Genomic DNA, 18,731 nt, shown 5'->3' on the forward strand with positions numbered 1-18,731 from the left:
TTCTCCATGTGTGCCACGCAGTGTGTCCAGAATGTTCTCACGACTCTAAAACCCCACTGGCTTCACTTTGCTCACTACCCAGAAACCTTCAGTGGAGCTCTCATCGAAGGCCAAGTTTAGGCAAAATACAGTTTTTCCAGACTGATCTCCCACTCGTCACCAGCACCCAAGCCTCTTCTGCTCAGACTGGCTCAATCTCAGTTTCCCAAATGCACCCGGGTTTTCCACTCTCACACCTTGGCTCCAACCACTCTCTGGCCACAGTGTCCTTCCCCTGTCTTTCTGATGGTGCAGCCCTTGCCTCGCTCAAGTCTGAGCCCTTGGACGAGGCCTCCCCGGGTATTCTAGCCAACAGTGCTCTCTCCGTCCCCTGAGCTCCTGTCGTATGTTTTGTCGTCTGTCATTTGCTGTCTTGTACGCGTTTGTGTCTTGCGATGCCTTAGCCAGACTGTGAGAACCTTGCGAGTAGGAACCGTGTCATGTTTCCTCTTCATGTTTGTTTCCCCTGCGGGGCTTCACTCAGCGCTTCAGGATCACTCCATCAGCCTTGGCTGCGAAAGAGGGAATGAAGAAGTCAGTGAGTGAATGTAGGAGGCCAGGGGAGCGTGGCGCCCGTCAACCCATTTTGTAGGTTTTGGTGCCCATGGCTTTTTTTTTTTCTTTTCCCCTTTATCAGGTGGCTCGACTCTTTCCTTTTGTCTCCTCTTTGGACCTCAGAGAAGGGCAGGTAACCCCGCTGAGAGATGTGACTAACTCCAGACTGATCCCTTTGGGGATGGAGGCCAGCAGCCACCTGTGTCCATCGGCCCATGGTCTGGATCGGAGCCAGGTGTCTCTCCTCCCGACAGCTGTGTGTGTACATGTGCTTTAATCCCAGAGCCGAGGCCCAGTCAGCCTCCTCCCAGAGCCTCTTATTGTGTTGATTTGGTAGCATCTAACATGCAATTAACTTATTTGGTTTTTTGGTTTGTTTGTTTCATGCCTGGAGAATGAATTGAATTTGACGATTGATGCTATGGTGGGAAGGATTCTTTCTCTCTCTTTTGTTTGTTAATCCAATTCTATGTCACAGACGAGGCCCTTGCCTTCATCCAGCATGTTGAGAAGGAGCCTGCTTGGCCTCGATGTGGAGCATGTATAGCGGTAGAGGTTCACTGTTTTAGCAAGGTGGGAACCCTGTGGGAATTTAGAAGGAAGTACTAACCCTTTTTTTTTTTTTCAAATACTTGAATGGCCAGTGGGAAATGTGGTTATGCTGGCGGCTTTGTTATCAGTTGCCTGACTCACTAAAGCCTTTTGTCTTTATTCTCATTGTTATCAGTTGCAGGCAGTAGAAACCATGTGAGGTGAGGTGGGCTAAACTTTGTGCTCTGCTGGAGCCCCCTCCTGTCACTGTGTCCCTGTTACTGGTGTCCCTTCCCCTGTGTGACCCTCTGGAAAAGAAGACCTCGTCAAGGGCTTGCAACCAAACTTAGTAACTGTTGAATCGGGGTTCTGTGGGCCCTGATGGCAGGTATTCTTTTAGTGGTAAATTGTTTTACTTAGAATATCAGCTTTTTAAAGGTCTGGGTTTTCCCAGGAACACACTCCCTCCTCTGATTAAGAAAAGCATCAAAATGTAGAAAATTTGCTGTGTGTTAGCTACATGGATTTCTTATTCCTTACAAATTGGGGGAAGGATGAGGAATTAAAGTTCTCAGATTCACAACACTGTAAATCAACTGTACTCCAATAAAAATTAACTGTAAAAATTAAAAAAAATATTTACAGTACATATACATATAAATATGTACATAAAAGTACATATAAGTCCCTAAGGTTTATATCTTGAATCCATCTATAAAATTAGAAAAATGTAGTAATTAAATATAAATGAAAAAACTACATCAATAAAATTAAAATTGAAATACAAAAAAGATCTCAGATTAGTAGAAAATTCAGTGACACAGTTTACTTTTTTTAAAATTTACTTTTATTATTTATTTTTGGCTGCGTTGGGTCTTTGTTCCTGCACACAGGCTTTCTCTGGTTGCAGTGAGCGGGGGCTACTCTTCGTCGTGGTGCGCGGGCTTCTCGTTGTGGTGGCTTCTCTTGTTGCGGAGCACAGGCTCTAAGTGCATGGGCTTCAGTAGTTGCAGCACGTGGGCTCAGTAGTTGCGGCACACAGACGCTAGAGCGCAGGCTCAGTAGTTGTGGTGCATGGGCTTAGTTGCTCTGCGGCATGTGGGATCTTCCCGGACCAGGGCTCGAACCCGTGTCCCCTGCATTGGCAGGTGGATTCTTAACCACTGTGCCACCAGGGAAGTCCCCACAGTTTACTTCTTAAAGTCCAATTTTCTAAGAGTTTTAGCCAGGAAAAAGGAAAGATTAAAGTAATCAGGAATAGATTTCCCTCCCTTGCCCCCAAGATACTTCTGTGGGATTTCTGGGGCTCTAGGAGCCCAGCTGAGAGAGCCACTGGGCCATATGTTGTTGATGTGCCCAGAAAAAAAGCAAGGTGAGTCTGTTACAACAAACAGCATGTAAACAAGCAGCCACAACAAAACTGGGTAGACCATGCTTATAATACTGTGGGGAATAAAGAGGTCAGAGTTTGACAATACAAGTAGGAGATTAGTTTTCATGGAAGGCTGTGGATGTGTTCCTTTCTGGTCCCATGAGGCTGGGCTCTAGAGTGCACATGGGCTCAGCTGCCCCGTGGCATGTGGGATCTTAGTTCCCCAACCAGGGATCAAATTCATATCCCCTGCATTGGAAGGTAGATTCTTAACCACTGGACCACCAGGGAAGTCCCATCTACTTCTACTTATTAAAAAGACTCTTTTGGAGTCTTTAGACATAGATTTTTCTGTGTGTCACTTTTGTATATGCAATAAAGTATATAGGCACAATAAATTGAAGTCCTTCTGACCTTCACTTTCAGAATCTGATTCTTCTGAATCGCTTTTCAACTCCGTTCGTCAGTATCCGTTTATGATGAGGCCACATCACTCTCTGTGCTTTCTAGAGCGTTGGTGATGCAGAGCTTTTGTCTGAGATTTTCATCCATGCTGCTGATACCCATTCTGCCAGTTCTGATGTTGCCACTTTCTTCATCTTACTAGAAGGTGTCAGTAGAACGTGTTTTAGGCAACCTAGACTCAGATTCCTTCTTCCAGCGGGTCTTTTTTTTTTTTTTTTTTAATCTTTTGGCTGCACCGCACGGCGTGTGGGATCTTAGTTCCCTGACCAGGGATTGAACCCAAGCCCCCTGCATTGGAAGGGCGGAGTCTTAACCACTGTGCCACCAGGGACGTCCCAGTTGGGTCTTAAATGGTTTGTTAACAGGGAACAGTCAGGAGTTTCCATTGTCTGGTCATGCCTTTGGGAATAACAACCAAGTGCATTCGTGTGCAGGCAGTGACAACAAGGACAAGGCAACAGCAATCGTAAGACCCTCCCCAGTTTTCAGAGGTGAAAAAGGGTATGTCTTGTAACTGATGATAATTATTCACAAGAAGTCTAGGAGTCAGTGGGCACTGTCAGTATTCCAGTGACTTAGTGATGCCAAGGCTCCGGGTGGATGTCTCTGTGAGTCTCCTTGTCACAAGGTGGCAGTTCCCACAGTCAAAGGCGGAAAGCAGGGAGCAGGGTCAGGCTTTTCTCCTTCTGCATGTGAGAGAGAGAGAAAATATCTTTCCCAGAAATCCCTTAGCAGATTTCCGCTTACCTCCCATTGGCCAGAACTGCATCCCATGGCCATGCATAATAGCTAGGAGGGACTTTGGGAAATCTGTTTTTTTTCTCACCATTTCGAGAACGGAATTGGGAATGACTTTTGGATGGTCAACTAACAGTCTATCCCACTGTGGTCAAATACATTTGGGATATGCTGAGTCAAACAACCCAAAACACTATGACTTCTCAAAGCTTTTAATATGTGGCTCACCGAATTATAGAATATGTTTTTAAGCTTTTCCAAATGTAGGGAGTCCAAATTTATTTTCCCAAAAATAAGGAACCCAGTTTTGCAGAATACCAGAGAACCACTCTTGGCTGTTCCCAGAATAAGAAAACGAAGGTTCTTGGAGCAGAGCTGAATTGGCTGGTGGAATAAGGTTTGTGGAAAGTGAATGGAGACGAGGTTTGGAGTGGAGACTGAGCAGGGCTGAGAGGGTTACAGATGAAAGGGCTCTATTATAGATTTGAACTATCTCAGGTTGTTCTGATGGGGACGGGCTGATTTGTTTTCAAGAGCCTGTATCCATGCTGCCGTGGTTTCTTCTGAGACAGGACTCAGTCGATACTGAGCTATCACTATCTCCTTTTCTTTCCTAACCTCTGCCACTTCCAGTCTTCATGATGCTGGTGATACTGGAGCAGGCCGGCTGGCTTCTGGGACTGGAACTGAGTGCTTTGCTGAAATGGTCATGGACATGTGTGATGCCCGCTGCCTCTTTTCCTCAGATACATTGCTGAGCCTTTGTAAGAGCTGGCAGACCCAGGGAAGGAGTTAGTCTGCCACCATTTACTTGGACTTAGAATCATGAAGACCCTCCTAGTGGTGTTTTTTTTTTTTTTTGCGGTACGCGGGCCTCTCACTGTTGTGGCCTCTCCCATTGCGGAGCACAGGCTCCGGATGCGCAGGCTCAGCGGCCATGGCTCACAGGCCCAGCCGCTCCGCGGCATGTGGGATCCTCCCGGACCGGGGCACGAACCCGTGTCCCCTGCATCGGCAGGCGGACTCTCAACCACTGCGCCACCAGGGAAGCCCCCCCTCCTAGTTTTTTTGCCCAGAAGTGATCCTTTTTTTTTTTTTTTTTGGCTGCCCCCTGCAGCATGTGGGATCTTAGTTCCCCGACCAGGGATTGAACCCGTGCCCCCTATTGTGGAAGCACAGAGTCTTAATCACTGGACCACTAGGGAAGTTCCTAGATGTCGTCTTGAATGTTTCTGAGTAGAATAATCATGGGTCATTGGCTGATGGATTTGGAGGGGATTATATGGGGGAGCTGGTCTCCCCCCTCATTTTCTTGGCAAAGACCATCCAGCTGTTAGGTCTAGAAGGTGAAGCCTCAAACCCCTTGCCCACCATTGTTCAGGAGCTGTATCTGAGGCAACCAGGGAGATTTCTGCCTTTCTCACATAATGCCCTCCAAACACCCCTTTGCCTGGATTTAGAATTCTAGTTGTGTATATATATATATATATATATATATATATATATATATATATATATATATATATATTTCTTTTTATTTTATTATTTATTTTAAAATTTATTTTTATTTTTGGCTGTGTTGGGTCTTCGTTGTTGCACGTGGGCTTTCTCTAGTTGCAGTGAGCAGGGGCTACTCTTCGTTGCGGCGCACAGGCTTCTCATCGCGGCAGCTCCCCTTGTTGCTGAGCATGGGCTCTAGGCGCACGGGCTTCAGTTGTTGCAGCACGCAGGCTCAGTAGTTGCGGCACGTGGGCTCTAGGGCGCACAGGCTTCAGTAGTTGTGGGGTGTGGGCTCAGTAGTTGTGGCACACAGGCTTAGTTGCTCCGCGACATGTGGGATCTTCCCAGACCAGGGATCGAACCCGTGTCCCCTGCATTGGCAGGTGGATTCTTAACCACTGTGCCACCAGGGAAGTCCTGTATATATATTTGATTATTTAAATAGTTTTCTTTCTGCTGTTGTTAGTTCCCTGGAGACCTGGTTTTTTAAATATCTTTGGTAGGTTGAGAACTTATCATTTTCATATTTTAATGCATCTTTGTTTCATTCTGACATTTTTTCTAAAACTGTCTGCAAGCTCCTTTGTTTTCCCCGTTGCCTCTAATGAACTCATTCTGCGTTTGCTCCTTTAGCTAACTGACTCTTTTGCTGAAGTTACTTCAGTGAATTACTGTGCTTTGTTGGCTCATTTTCATTGCTATTTAAGTAAAGTGGAAAAAAAATCTCGAAACCCTTCTGCCGTCCCTGAAAGCCTCTTAACTAATGCTGTCATGGCCCTTGTTGGTTTCATCAATCCCACCCCCCAGCCCAGAGCCCTTGTTAGCTGCTCTCGATGATTTTGTGCTGATTGGTTGGCTCTGTTCTATCTGCGGTGCCTGTGGTCCCCACGTCCTCTAGCCCTCTAGAACTAGAGGCTTTCCTTCATTATTCAAATAAAATACCTCCACCCCCCCATCCATGCATCCCACGTACCTATGGGAAGTCTGCGTGCCCACGAGTGTTTCTGAAGATACCCAAGTTTATCAATTTGCCTAGTGGTTACTTGCCTGTCACCTCTTGCTCCAAATCCCAGCCCAGTTCTCAGTAATCCACGTCTTCTTACCAGCCCCTCCGCCCTCAGGTTTCCTTCTCCCCCAGACACGAGTCTCCCCCTCCAGCCCCCGAAGCACACCTAAAGCAATGCTATCATCCCTGTGCCTTCCTTAGAATCCTTTCACGTTGACAGAGTGTCTCATCCAGACAGCGAGGCCCTTCCCTTTCATATGTATCATGGATTGATCTTGCTTTTCCTAAACAAAAGAACAGTTTCCCCCTGAGACAGTGTCCGTGGCTCCTTGAGAATAAGAAATGGTTACAGTCAACAGTGTTTTGTTGCGCGTGTGTGTTTTTTTAATATAATCGTTTTCCTTCCCGATTCATTACCTTTGGGTATTTTGTGAAGCTCAAATGTGACACTGGCAGTCAGTGTGACTCATGTACAGTCATGTGAACAGATAACAGAAATGGCTGTTGTCATACATTTAAAAAATACTGTCTGCATTTTATTTCCTTTGAAAAGAGTAAGGACTGAGCACATAGATTATTAAGTTCTGATGTTCTAGCCAGATTCTTGTGTCCTGGGAACTGAGCAAAATGTATCTCTTGAAGGATTTTTATTTATGTAAAGCCTGAGAAGCCGCAGACAAGCCCTGGAGAGTAGGAACCGAAGGCAGCAGTCGTTTCCTCGGCCCTGAGTCTGGCTGAGGCTCTGGCTTATCGTGGGGGGCATCTGAAGGAGAGGAAGGAGCCTGGAGCCAGAAGAACAATTCCTGGGCCCACAGGAGGCCCTAGAACATCAGGGCCTGGACCCCCTCAGTGTTCCCTGCAAGTACACCAGGCAGCTGCCCCTCTGCAGAGTGTACCAGGGCACTGGTCTCCACCTCGCTGACCGTCAGAGCCCCCTCTTGGCCTCGGTTGCGTTCGCCCGCCACGGCTGCCCTGGTCTGTGGGGCAGGCCTCTGACGTGTGCCCCGTCCTGTGTTGTGTCCAGGGACAGGGTGCCTTATCAGAGAGACTCCGGAGCTTCAGCATGCAGGACCTCTCCACCATCAGGGGAGACGGCGCCCCCGCTCCCTCAGGCCCCCCGCCACCGGGGCCCGGGCGGGCCAGCGGCAAGCATGGCCAGCCTAAGATGTCCAGGAGTGCTTCTGAGAGCGCTGGCGGCTCAGGTAGGTGTCACTTCCCTCCCCCTCTTTTCTACCTCGTAGGCCTTGCTTTCGTGGAGAGAGGCCCAGGCCCCCCTAGGGCCCTTGCCCCAAGGACTCGCCACCCATACAGACGTCCATCAGACGGCGCCAGGCCAGTCAAGGAGCAGAGAAGCCCTTGGGCCAGGACAGAGGGCTGGCCTTGGGGACCGATGGGGGCAGGGTTAGGTCACCGGCACCAGAGGGCCCCATCTCCTCCATCTGATTATCTGGGGGTGGGGTGGGGGGGTTGAGTAGTAGTACCTGGACCAAGCCTAGAGGCGACAGGCCCAAGGCAGCTTTCTCTGTGTTCTTCTTCTCTGACCCCGCACTCCCAGGAGGGCTTACCTGTCGTGAGCACCCGAGTGTCTCCTCCCGCCCGGCCAGGGCTTTCAGCACGGTATCCCTTTTCCCTGCACGGTATTTCCTGTCCTCTCTCTCACTCTACCATCTCCTCCCCTCCCTGAGCCCCCATGCTCCACGCATAACCTCGGCCACCACATGCAAAGGCCACACTAGCTCTGAGGGCTAATTCCTGTGGAGGCCAGGGCTTTACGGAAACCACACCTCTACCTCGACGTCTACCCCGGTAGAGGGGTACCTGGGCCAGGACTGGCCTGGAACTTTGTTTAAAAGTGCAGAGTCCTGGCCGCCCCCGCCAGGGGGTTCAGTGGGTCCAGGGTGAGCCCCTGGTATGTGAGGCTGTTGAGGTTGCCGCCACATCTGGGACCCGCTGACGTCTGGTCCCTCAGTGGGTTTCGGGCTTGTGGAACGTAGGGGCAGGGATTACGGGGCTAGGGAGTTGGGCCAGGACTCAGGGCTTCCCAGACTGTTCCTTGGGAAGATTACAGGGGCTTGGCTTTCGGGAGCTGAGCGCTGCAGCTGCCAGCAGAAGGTGGATGGGGCAGGGGCTGCCCGGGATCGTTCTGGATCATCACCTCCGCCCCTCCACCTTGCTGGGAACTGGAGCCTGGGGGCTGAAATGGGGCCACTATTGGAATCTCTGGCTGTGACGTGTGCAGGTGGCTAGCCTGCCCTTAAATGTATAAACAGGGACCTCCAGGCCACCTAGACCTCGACTGTGTGATGTGAGGTGCAGCCTACAGGGGCATCTCAGTCCTGCGCCTGGGGTCCTTCCAGGCCCCACCTGACTTGAGGGTCTAAGACGTGGATGGGAAAGAGGGAGCCTCACCACTGCCCTGGGAATGACAACCCACGCTCCCCTCCAGGGAAAGGGGAACGGCTCGGGGCCCGGCCCAGAGTCTGCCAGGTTCCAACCCTCTCGGGAATGGCCTCTCTACCCCCGGCCCCAGGATTGAAGAATGTGGCTCTTCTGTTGGAAAGGAGAGATTTTAACCCTAGCAGCGCTGGGGAGGTGGAGGCTTGGCCATGGGGGTGAGGTCCACCTCAGGTAGGGGAACCCTGTCCCTGTGCCAGGGGAACTTAGTATGGAATCCCAAAAGGCCAGGCAGGAGGGGACCTTGGGGATCACTCAGTCTAATCCTCTGGTTTTACCAGTGAAGAGACAAAGGCCCAGGGAAGGGAGCTGTCACCAGGGTTGCCCGCTGGTGGCATTCTCCTGCGGCCCCCTGACTCCTAGGCCAGTGCCTTCTCTCCGCTCACCTGCTGGCCATCAGGTTTCCTCGGGCATCTACAGCTTCTGACCTCCCGGGCGCTGTCGCAGAAATAGGGATGTGAAATGCCATTAGGTATCGCCTCCACCCTCGGTCAGCTTACCGGCTATGAAGCCTCAAATGAAAGCTGTCATTGGAAGCAAAAGGGCCCCAATTCTGTGAGGCTCAGTGCGCAGAGCTAGAACCAGTGGGGTCAAGTTCCGAGGGGGCAGCCACTTACCAGCTTTGTGGCCTGGGCAAGCTGTTTATTCTCTCTGCACCGCAGATTCTTTATCTAAACACGGAATGACAAGCCCCGTTTGTAGGGTTGTCGTGAGGATTCAACCAAAAGAATCCATGTAAAGGTGCTTTGGGTCGTGCCTGGCACTCAGGTAGTAGCTGCTGCTATTATTGTTCTTCTTGTTGATATCTAACTCACCTACGAAAGCACTTTATGATATGAAAGTATCCAGGACAGAAATGGGCTGCCTTGTGAGGTAGTGAGATGCCTGACATTGGAAGGGCCCAAATCAAAGTCAAATAGTCATAAACCAAAGCTCTAGGGAGGGACTCCTACTTTGGCTAGGAAGTGGGCCTAGGTGGCCCTACAGTCCCTTTCCCTCTTAGAGTCTATATTGTCATTATAGAGGTGAACGAAGCAGAGGAAGTAGGCTCAGAGAGGTCACACACCGTGCCAAGGCCACACAGGACTGGCATCCAGGCCTCCTGACTACACCTCCCCTTGGTGGATTATTCGTGGCAGCTTCAGAACTAGGAAAGAGAGAGGTTTGGTAGGCTCTAAAAGGTGATGGATATTACTCAGCCACAAAAAGGAATGAAATTTTGCCATTTGTGACAACATGGATGGACCTGAGGGTATTATGCTTAGTGAAATAAGTCAGACAGAGAAAGACAAATACTGTATGTTTTCATTTATATGTGGAATCTAACACATGAAACAAACGAATGAATATAACAAAACAGAAACAGACTCAGAGATACTGAGAACAGACCGGTGGTTGCCGGAGGGGAGAGTGGTGGCGGGGAGGGGTAAAATGGGTGGAGAGGATCAAGAGCTACAAACCACCAGCTATCAAATCGATAGGCTATAAGGCTGCAGTGCACAGCACAGGAATATAGCCATTATTATTTATAGTATCTGTATACGGATATGATCTATAAAAACATTGAATTACTGCACCTGTACACCTGAAACTGATATAATATTGTAAGTCAAGTATCCTTCAATACGGGAAAAAAAAAAAAAAGGGCGATGGGAGGCATCCCCTGGGCTTTGAACATCTTCCCAGAGAATCACTAGATGGAAGCGGATTTGGGCTGATTTGTTTGGTTCTGACCCTGCCGCCCCCTGGGGGCAGGGGCAACGCTCTGGTTGCAGGTGTGCAGGCCAAGCAGGTGGAGTTCACAGAGAACCAGAGAGCCTGCTGTGCTGCCACACGACCTGTTCTCCTCACTGCCTGCCCTTGGCCGTGGCGCCTGTGATTTCAGGGGGCCGGCAAGGGAGGTGCTGACCTAGCAGGGAGGGCAGGGACCATTGGCCCTCGCCCTGGCTGTTCTGGGACTAAAATAAAAGTCATCTCAGAAAGAAAGACCAATGAAAGATGGCCCAGGGTCTGGGCGTGGGGCTAAAGCACCCAGATCAGAGGCTCTGGGGCTGTCGTAACCCCAGAGTGGAGGGTCCGGGTACCTGGGAGAAAGTCAGCCAAAGGAGGCCCAGCTTTGTGTGCCCTCCCAGCGCCCAGCCTCAGACGCCAGGCATGGTCGGGTCGGGGAAACGGCCCCCAGTCTGGGCTTCCATCCTGGCTGAGTGACCCTGGGCCTGTGCAGAGACGGTAAATGCAACACAGCGAGGCAGACGTCAACAAGCAGTCACCACACTTGTTCCCTCTGGGCCTAGATTCAGCCTCAGAACCTTCCTCAGAATGATACCCCAGGCGGCTTGCTATCAGAGGATTTGACCTTGGCACAGAAAATGAACAGAAAACAAACTCAATTCAGTTCAGGTTTCCTCTGGAGAAAAGGCACAAGAATCCCTATCCCACCTACATCTTAGGCTCGTGAGGAGAGCAATCAAGGTTATTTGCAAGCCCTGGCAGGTGGCACCTGTTGCAGGCAGGCTGGGAGAGGCTGGGCAAGACGCAGTGGCTGCCCCCCGTGGAGTTGTGTGCAGCGCTGGAAGCAACAGTTTCAGTGTACATATAGGTAGAGTTTGAAAACACGAGGCCTAGTGAAAAAAGTACAAAATGGAACAAGATATATAACAATTTATGTAAAATAAAAACATAGGCCCATTGGTGTAAAATAACACTATGCAGTTTGCATTGCCCACCCTGCAGAATGGACTGGGAGGCGTTTTGTCAGATACCATTTATTGAAAGTCTGGCACTGAACCCCAGGAAGGGTACAAGGGACTTGAAAAAATGATCCTTGCCTTCCATGAACTTGGAGACAGCCTGTATTTAGTGAGCACCTACTGTATACCAAGGCCCAGATGTGCACCAAGACCAATGGACTGTGTAAGGTAGCAGCCAATTAGCCGTGTGAGCACTCTGAGGGTTCAGCGGTCAGTTTCCTGCAGGTCATTCTGAACTGGGAGACAGAGAGAGGAAGGGCATCTGGGCGGGCACAGTTGGAGTTACTTCTCAGAGGAAACTTTTTTTTTTTTTTTTTTTTTTTTTGCGGTTCGCGGGCCTCTCACTGTTGTGGCCTCTCCCGTTGCGGAGCACAGGCTCCGGACGCGCAGGCCCAGCGGCCATGGCTCACGGGCCCAGCCGCTCCGCGGCACGTGGGATCCTCCCGGACCGGGGCACGAACCCGCGTCCCCTGCATCGGCAGGCGGACTCTCAACCACTGCGCCACCAGGGAAGCCCTCTCAGGGGAAACTTTGACATCATCCCCTGCCTTCCCTTGGGCTGCAGGACACAAGGACTGACCTCTGTGGGCCAGGCAAGGTCATTTTCTAGCACCAGAGAGGAAGCTGGATCTGGAATGATCCCCTCCCCCACCTCGGTGTCTCTACAGAGACCCACCTTCCTGGGACCCCTGTATTGAACACACTGGGGTCCCCACACCTCCCTGGGACCTCCCAGTTTGCCTGGGGCCGGTTCCTGTCAACTAGGGGCTATCACTGATGGTGCCCCCATCCCCACAGTGTGTACCTGCTGCTTCACCTGCAGGACCCGGAAAGGTGAGTAGACAGCCAGCATCTCTGCAGCGTGCGGGAGTCGCCTCGGGAGGAGGCTCTAACCATGACCTGGTGTCAGACCTGGGGGCTCCCTTTCAGCTGCAGGGTCTGGCGGGTGGAGTCAGGAGGTTACCTCCTTGAAACAGCAAACGTGTATTACCCTACAGCGAAGCCAGGCTAGACATTTGGGAGCGGCTTAACTGGGTGGTCTGACTCAGGGACTCTCAGGAGTTCTGGTCAGGATGTCGGCCAGGGCTGCAGCTATCTGAAGGCTTGACTGAAGATGGCTGTCTTGTGACTGTTGGCCGGAGGCTTCAGATCCTCACCACATGGGCCTCTCTGGGGCTGGTTGAGCATCCTTACGACATGGCAGCTGGCTTCACCCAGAGTGAGCGATGCAGGAGAGAGAGGGCAAGCAGGAAGCCACAGTACCTTTTAGGACCTGGTCAGAAGTCACACACCACCACTTCTGCCTTATTCTGTTTGCCGGAAGTGAGTCATTAAGTCCAGCCCACACTCAAGGGGAGGGGAATTCATCTCACCTCTTGAAGGGAGGAGCATCAAAGAATGTGTGGATCTATTTTAAAACCATCCCAGGGTCATAGTTCCTTGTGCTCTGGGTGATGAGGACCCAGGCACTTACCCAGCTCCTCTGAAGTGATGGAGCCCCAGGGGTTTCGGTCCTTGTGCAGCCAAGGGAGCCCTGGTCCTGCTTTGCCACTTACCAGCTGTGTACCTATGTGCGAATCACCTAACCACCCTAAGCCTTGATTTGCTTCGAATAGAGAGAAAGATCCCCGCTTCCCCACTTCACTGTGCTGTTGTGAAAATGCCTGTGAAAGGACTTTGTGGAGGGTGGTGATGGTGATTACTGTTAGAGCCAGGGGACCTCAGGGAGGGCAGGGGCCTGGGCTCTCCCCAGCCCGGCAGGCCCCTGGGTGTGGGGGATAGCTCAGCCACATGGTTCTGTCCTGACCTGCTCCTGCGCTTTCCCTGACCTTACCTAGACACGCGAGGGGCCAGAGATGGTGCTGGGCTAACCCAGCCCCCTTTGCTCCCCCCCGCACGAAGGAGATGCCTTTGGCTCAGAAGGCGAGAGGGGCCGCCCCTGGCCTGCAGCTGCTGGCTGGTCTGAGGGGAGGAGAGAGGCACGCCTGGTGCCCTTGTTGCCTGTACCCCCAGCCCCGGTGCCACTGAGACGTGGCTCGTGCCTCCCAGATCGGTGGAGGGAGAAGGGTCCTGTTTTCCCTTTACTTCTTCAGTTTTAAGACTTTTCAATGCTAAGGTCTTCAGAGGTCTGTAGAAGACATGGGGGGTTTGGAGGCCAGAAACCTAATGAGAACAGATGGTCCAAGGAGTCCTGAGCAGGGCTGCGGAGACCAGCATCGTGCCGGAACGGAGGAGTGTCTATATGCTCAGCAAGAATAAAAGAAACGGAGGGGCTGCCCGCAGCTGTTTCCGGCACGAGCGGCCAAGACTCGCGCCTGGTGGACGTACTCGTTTGTGGGAAACAACCACAGCGTCCCAGGCAATTATGGGTATTTCTATCTAGTCACCCTTTACAGTTTTGAGTTTGTAAATTCCATGAGCCATTCAGAAGGCCTCTCCTTCCGGGACCTTGTCACTTGGGGGCCAGGGAGACGAGGGGCACTGAGGAGGGGAGGGGCCCCGGGGAGAGGAGGGGCCCCAGGGAGAGGAGAGCCGCCTTCTCCGATCTTGCCTCGTGCGCCTCTTCTGTGCTGCTCTCTGCATGGGGAAGCCCTCGCCCTCCCCATGACACCTGGCGGTTTCATGATCAGAGGCTGCCTTTCCAGTACGTTTAAACAGAATTACAGCTGACTGTGGGAACTGAGTAGAGTTCGGTCTTCCTGGGAGCTGCGGGGATGGGGGCTTCTTGGGGACAGCAGGTGGGGCTCGGTGGCGGCCTCCGGCTGGGGTGGCCCTGCTCAGGGTTGTGATCTGGGAGCCTTTGCCCCAGCCCTGCCTTTCTTGGCCCTCTTGACACCCAGGGCCCTGGAGTTCTTCTCCGTCTCCCTAAGGTCTTCTTGCGGGGAACCAGCTAGTGATTTGTCCACACCATTTCCCTCTGGGATGGGGGGAAAACCCCTTGGTTCTCCAGGCCTCAGTCTCCTCCTCTGTAAAGTGGGGGGGGGGGCGGTGGTGGTTTGAGCTCGATGCCCCTGGGGCCCTTCCAGCTCTGACCCGTTTTCTGCGGGTGAAGGGTGCCGAGTGTGAAGTGTCAGCAGATGGTGTCGGGGGAGGTGGGTCTCACACCCGGGGCTGGGGCAGTGATGCTGGGAGAGAGGATTTCAGGGGGTCACAGACGCTTCGGTCAGAGGGGCCCTCCTGGTCCCCCGAAATGATTTCCGTCTGTGCGTCTCAGGCCCCAGGAGAACATTCGCTCCGTTCCTGCCCATCTGTTAATCGTTTCCTGTTGTCTCCTGCACATCTGTCTCTCTTTTTCTGTGCTTCTGTTAATTCTCTCTCTCTCCCGCTCATACCTACCGCCCTTTCTCCCCTCTTTTCTCTCTGCCTGCCTTGATGTTATATAGAGCTGAAAACGGAATTCTATTACTGCTTGAAATTAGTCATAGAGGTGGGGGTTTTTTTTCCTTTTTTTTTTTAAAAAAATCGAGTGTACGGGGCATATAAAAATCAGAGTCGTCTCTTTTTATCCTCTCTATTAAAAGAAAGAGAGAATTGCATCTTTCTTGAGGGTGGCCCCCCGGCAGTTTCTTTCCTCAGCAGCCGGAGCCGTCAGAGGTTTGGAGCGCGGGCAGAGAGTGAGCGTGTGTCCGGGTGTGTATACCTGTGTGTGTGCATGAACACTCACACGTGTGTGTGAGTCTCACCCCCAGAGGTCCTTCCCTAACAGAATATTCTCTTCTTTCTCCTCGGTGGCTGTCGGGGACGCTGATGTGAGTGTTCCAGATGGGCGTGCTCGCATCCAGATGCCTTTGCTGACTTTCATTAACGGCTCCCGCTAACGTGTGCTGCGGGGGAGTGTTTGCTAACCGGGGTGTTTGCTGCACTGATGGGATGGGGGGGCCCGGGGCTCCTGCAGAAGGATCAGCTCGGCCTTGGAGGGCTGGGAGTTTCTCCCTCCCTGGCCTCTCCACGGAGAGAAGAGGTGCAGCTGCTTCCTAGCCTGCTGTAGACTCGTTTGCTAATACAGAACGTCCGTCAAGGCCACACACCCACTCCCCTGCTGTGGAAAATAAGAGCGACCCCTGTCCTTTCCTGGAGGCCACGCAGCCTCGGGCACCATGGTCAGCTCTGTGGGCTCAAGGCCTTGGCTGCCGTTCCTTGAGATTTGGAGGTGGTTGTGGCCATGACCTGGCATGAGATGCCCCTCATACAAGTTGTCTTCAGGAGCCATCAGAGTATTAAGATGTGGGCAGCAGCACCCTTTCGGGTGAGAACCTATTCAGTCACAATTCTATTTGGATCTACAGGGAGAGGAGTGCTGAGGAGGCCCGCCATCGAATTTTCTGCCCAGCCACGCATCTTCATCCTGGTGCCCCTCTTGGTGGGACCAGTTTCTGTGGGGTTTAGATCTTCATTTATACGCCTCCCTGTTCCACAAAGGATTTATAAGTCTGGTTGTGGAAATACAGATGATACATTGAACCAACTAAGAAAAAGGAAGCTTGAGAGAAAGGGAATAGGCAGGTAAGATGGAGTCGGAGTGGGAAGAAAAGTTTAAGCGCATGTCACAAGGTCACAGACTGTCCAAGATGCTGGGCTTCCTGGCAGCCAGTGCAAAGAGGGAAACGCAGCTAAGAGATTCAGTGTCACAACACGGTAGCCAACCGGAGGCTCAGAGGCTCAGCTTGTCCACAGTGGTTATTCTCACGGGTCCCGAGAGTCAGGCAGAACATTACAAACAACATTCTTGGCAAAACCCCTCCATGAACACAGCAAGCAGTAGGATTCTTCTCTTTTTAGCAGGTTCTCTCTGTGGCTTCCATGCGAAGCTACTTCTAGCCCCCGAGCTGCCCCCACACTAACCCCCTTGGCTCCCCCACCTCTGCTGAGTTGAATGATTGTTTTCTATTCCTGCCTGGATATCTGGGTTCCCCTTGATCCATCACTTCTAGTGGGCCAGAGGGTCACTTCTTTTCTACCGTTTAGTCCATGCTCAAGGATGCAGTGGAGAACAAACTCAAAGCCATTTTTGTTTCAGTCCTGAGATAGTCACTGTTGTTGTTTTATTACTATTATTATTTTGGTAATGTGTGAGTTCATCGCTCAGTCTCAGTGAATCCAGACCACGTGAGCAGCCTGAATTGTTCGATGCCTGAGGATGTTCTGGTGACTCTGGGCTGCCCTCTGAACCCCAGAGTGATCAGTACAGAGAAAGCCCTGGCCCCAGATTCAGAGGGAACCACGTGTGCAGAGGCACAGACTCAAACCAGCCCCCTAGCCCGTTCTCAGGATGTGGGGTTCTGTGCTGGGGCGGCCGGAGCTGGCCAGGCTGCTTCTGCAGTTTCTGGCCTGGTCTGAGAGCTTTCGGGCCTGGGCTGGCCTGTCTCTTTTTCCTCCTGTCCGGTGTCCAGAAGGAATGTCCTTGTGATAGGTGTCGAGTTCTGATTTGGGACAAGAGCCAAGCCCTCTGAGACGATGTCAGGTCTCCACCTCGGTTAGTGGACGGGCAGCCACTGTGGGTACAACCCCGGGGTCAGGTGCTCCAAGGGGCCCAGGAGGATCAGCCATAGCTCAGGATGCTTTCTGTGGGGCTGAGGCAGTGAGACTGACGGACAGGAGAACCAGGGCGCGCAGCACAAGCCATGTGGTACACATCCCAAGCCCCGCTGGGAGTCGAGAGGCAGGCAGGACCGGAGCCTTCAGGGAGGGCTCCCTGGAGTTGCCAGCCTTCATGTTCCTCGGTCCTAAGGATGCAGCTGATTTGGCCAGGGGAAGGGACCAGAGGGAACCTAAACCCGGAGGAGACAGGCTGGGGGATGCACTGGAGCAAAAAGCGCAAAGGAAGTTTAATGATCTCGAGCTTGGCTCTCACTCGGGTGCTGTCTGAGCAGGTTGCTCCCAGCCTACAATTCAGCTTTGAAATCCGTGGTTAAGGCAGCCCTGCTCTCGTGCTGCCTCCTGCCGGCTGTTGGGAGTATAGCAGCAATGACCGGGAGAGCGGCTCAAGATTACGCTTCTGCTGTTAGCTTTACTAAGCCCACACCGGGTGCTGTTATTCCCCTTTTGATAGAACACATTTTGTGGCTGAAAATGTTTTTGGGAGAAGTAGCAGGGTGTCCCAGAAAGAGCTCTGTTTTTTATCTGCAGGCCTGGGGGTGGTTGGACCAGGTGATCTGAGGGCCCCCTGGCTGGGCATTCTGTGATTCTAGGTAAAAACAATATACGAAGCCTAGAAAGAAGTGTCTCTGGGTGTCAGATAAACTGGGTATGGGCAGGAAGTATTTTATATCTCGACTGAGATAGGACCACATGGCCAGATGACATGGAATATGCTCAGCATTGAACATAGCGAAAATACCGTGCACTCAGTGACATGAATCCATTCTGGTGCTTTCCCTGTGGATTAGTCACGGCAAACCAAAACAGGAATCCTGCTGTCGTTTTCTGAGGGGAAGACTGCTGCTAGGCTCCTTTGCTTCTCTAGGACTTGGCCTTTGAAATGAACAATCTACATAGCTTTGCTTAAGGTTCTCTCTGAAGGCTTCCTGGCATTTTACATCCTGCCTCTTAAAGAATGCTTGGAGCTGAAAGTGCAAGTGTAATTAAGGCACTGTCAGCATTGCTGGTTTGTGTTATAGAAAACTGTGCTATTCCTCTCCAGAGGTCACTGCCACCATCTTTTCTAGAGATTCTTTCCCGGAGCATTCCTCTGGTATGACCTCACAGCTCTAAGCTGCAGGGTTAGACGTGTCTCAGTTAAGGCAGCGCTGTCCCCACCTCCCCTGGTAGCTTGTCAGTAGATTCTGAAGCCTGTGCTCGTTCCCCTGCACAGCGCCTGACCAGTCTCACAGTTGCAGTGATCCTGGATCCTCTGCAGTATCGCTGGCGGATACCGGGGCCTCGGCTCTCCTAACCGGCCTGGCTTGCTGTGCTGTGTGCCTGACTTTGACCTTGCGTGCCCTTCTCCGCTCCTTTCTACACTGATCCCCCCTCGCTGTACTTTGTCTCCTCTGCATAGATTGTAAATGGACATTCAGTGGTTGAGGGGGATGTGAATGAGGGTGGTGTGAAGGCCTGGGAGCCTCACCAGGTCCAAAACCCATTGGCGTTTTCCGATGAGGAGGAGGAAGACCTGCTGGATTTCATGTACAAGTATAAAGCGCCTCGAAGGACGGAGTTCCCCCTGGAGGTACACGGTGTTGGGGGCTGCGGGGTGGAGCGTGTGTTTGCACAAAGGGCTCTGCCCTGGAGAACTGGCGGCACCCAACATCTCCTGAGTGCCTGGGGCGGGGAGACCTCCCTCCATCAAACAGGCAGGACAAGCCAACTAGGTAGCGTCCAG

At 52.0% G+C, this 18,731-nt stretch overlaps 1 protein-coding gene across 5 annotated transcripts in view; it reads left to right on the forward strand.

Moving 5' to 3' along the window:
• Positions 1-18,731, forward strand: part of REEP1 (receptor accessory protein 1) — a 113,140-nt gene that overhangs the window by 89,516 nt on the left and 4,893 nt on the right. For 4 of the 5 annotated variants that reach the window (XR_009534403.1, XR_009534404.1, XM_060117983.1 and 1 more), the window contains exon 6: positions 7,231-7,408. Coding sequence is in view for 3 of the 5 variants with exons in the window: in XM_060117983.1 (XP_059973966.1) it covers positions 7,231-7,408 (178 nt within the window). In the remaining 2 variants the exon portion in view is untranslated. Of the gene's footprint in view, positions 1-7,230; positions 7,409-12,208; positions 12,245-18,426; positions 18,579-18,731 lie in introns of all 5 variants that reach the window. The other variant, XM_060117985.1, reaches the window with a different exon arrangement.

The sequence above is a fragment of the Mesoplodon densirostris genome, chromosome 14, assembly GCF_025265405.1.
Source record: "Mesoplodon densirostris isolate mMesDen1 chromosome 14, mMesDen1 primary haplotype, whole genome shotgun sequence".
Lineage (NCBI taxonomy): Eukaryota > Metazoa > Chordata > Mammalia > Artiodactyla > Ziphiidae > Mesoplodon > Mesoplodon densirostris.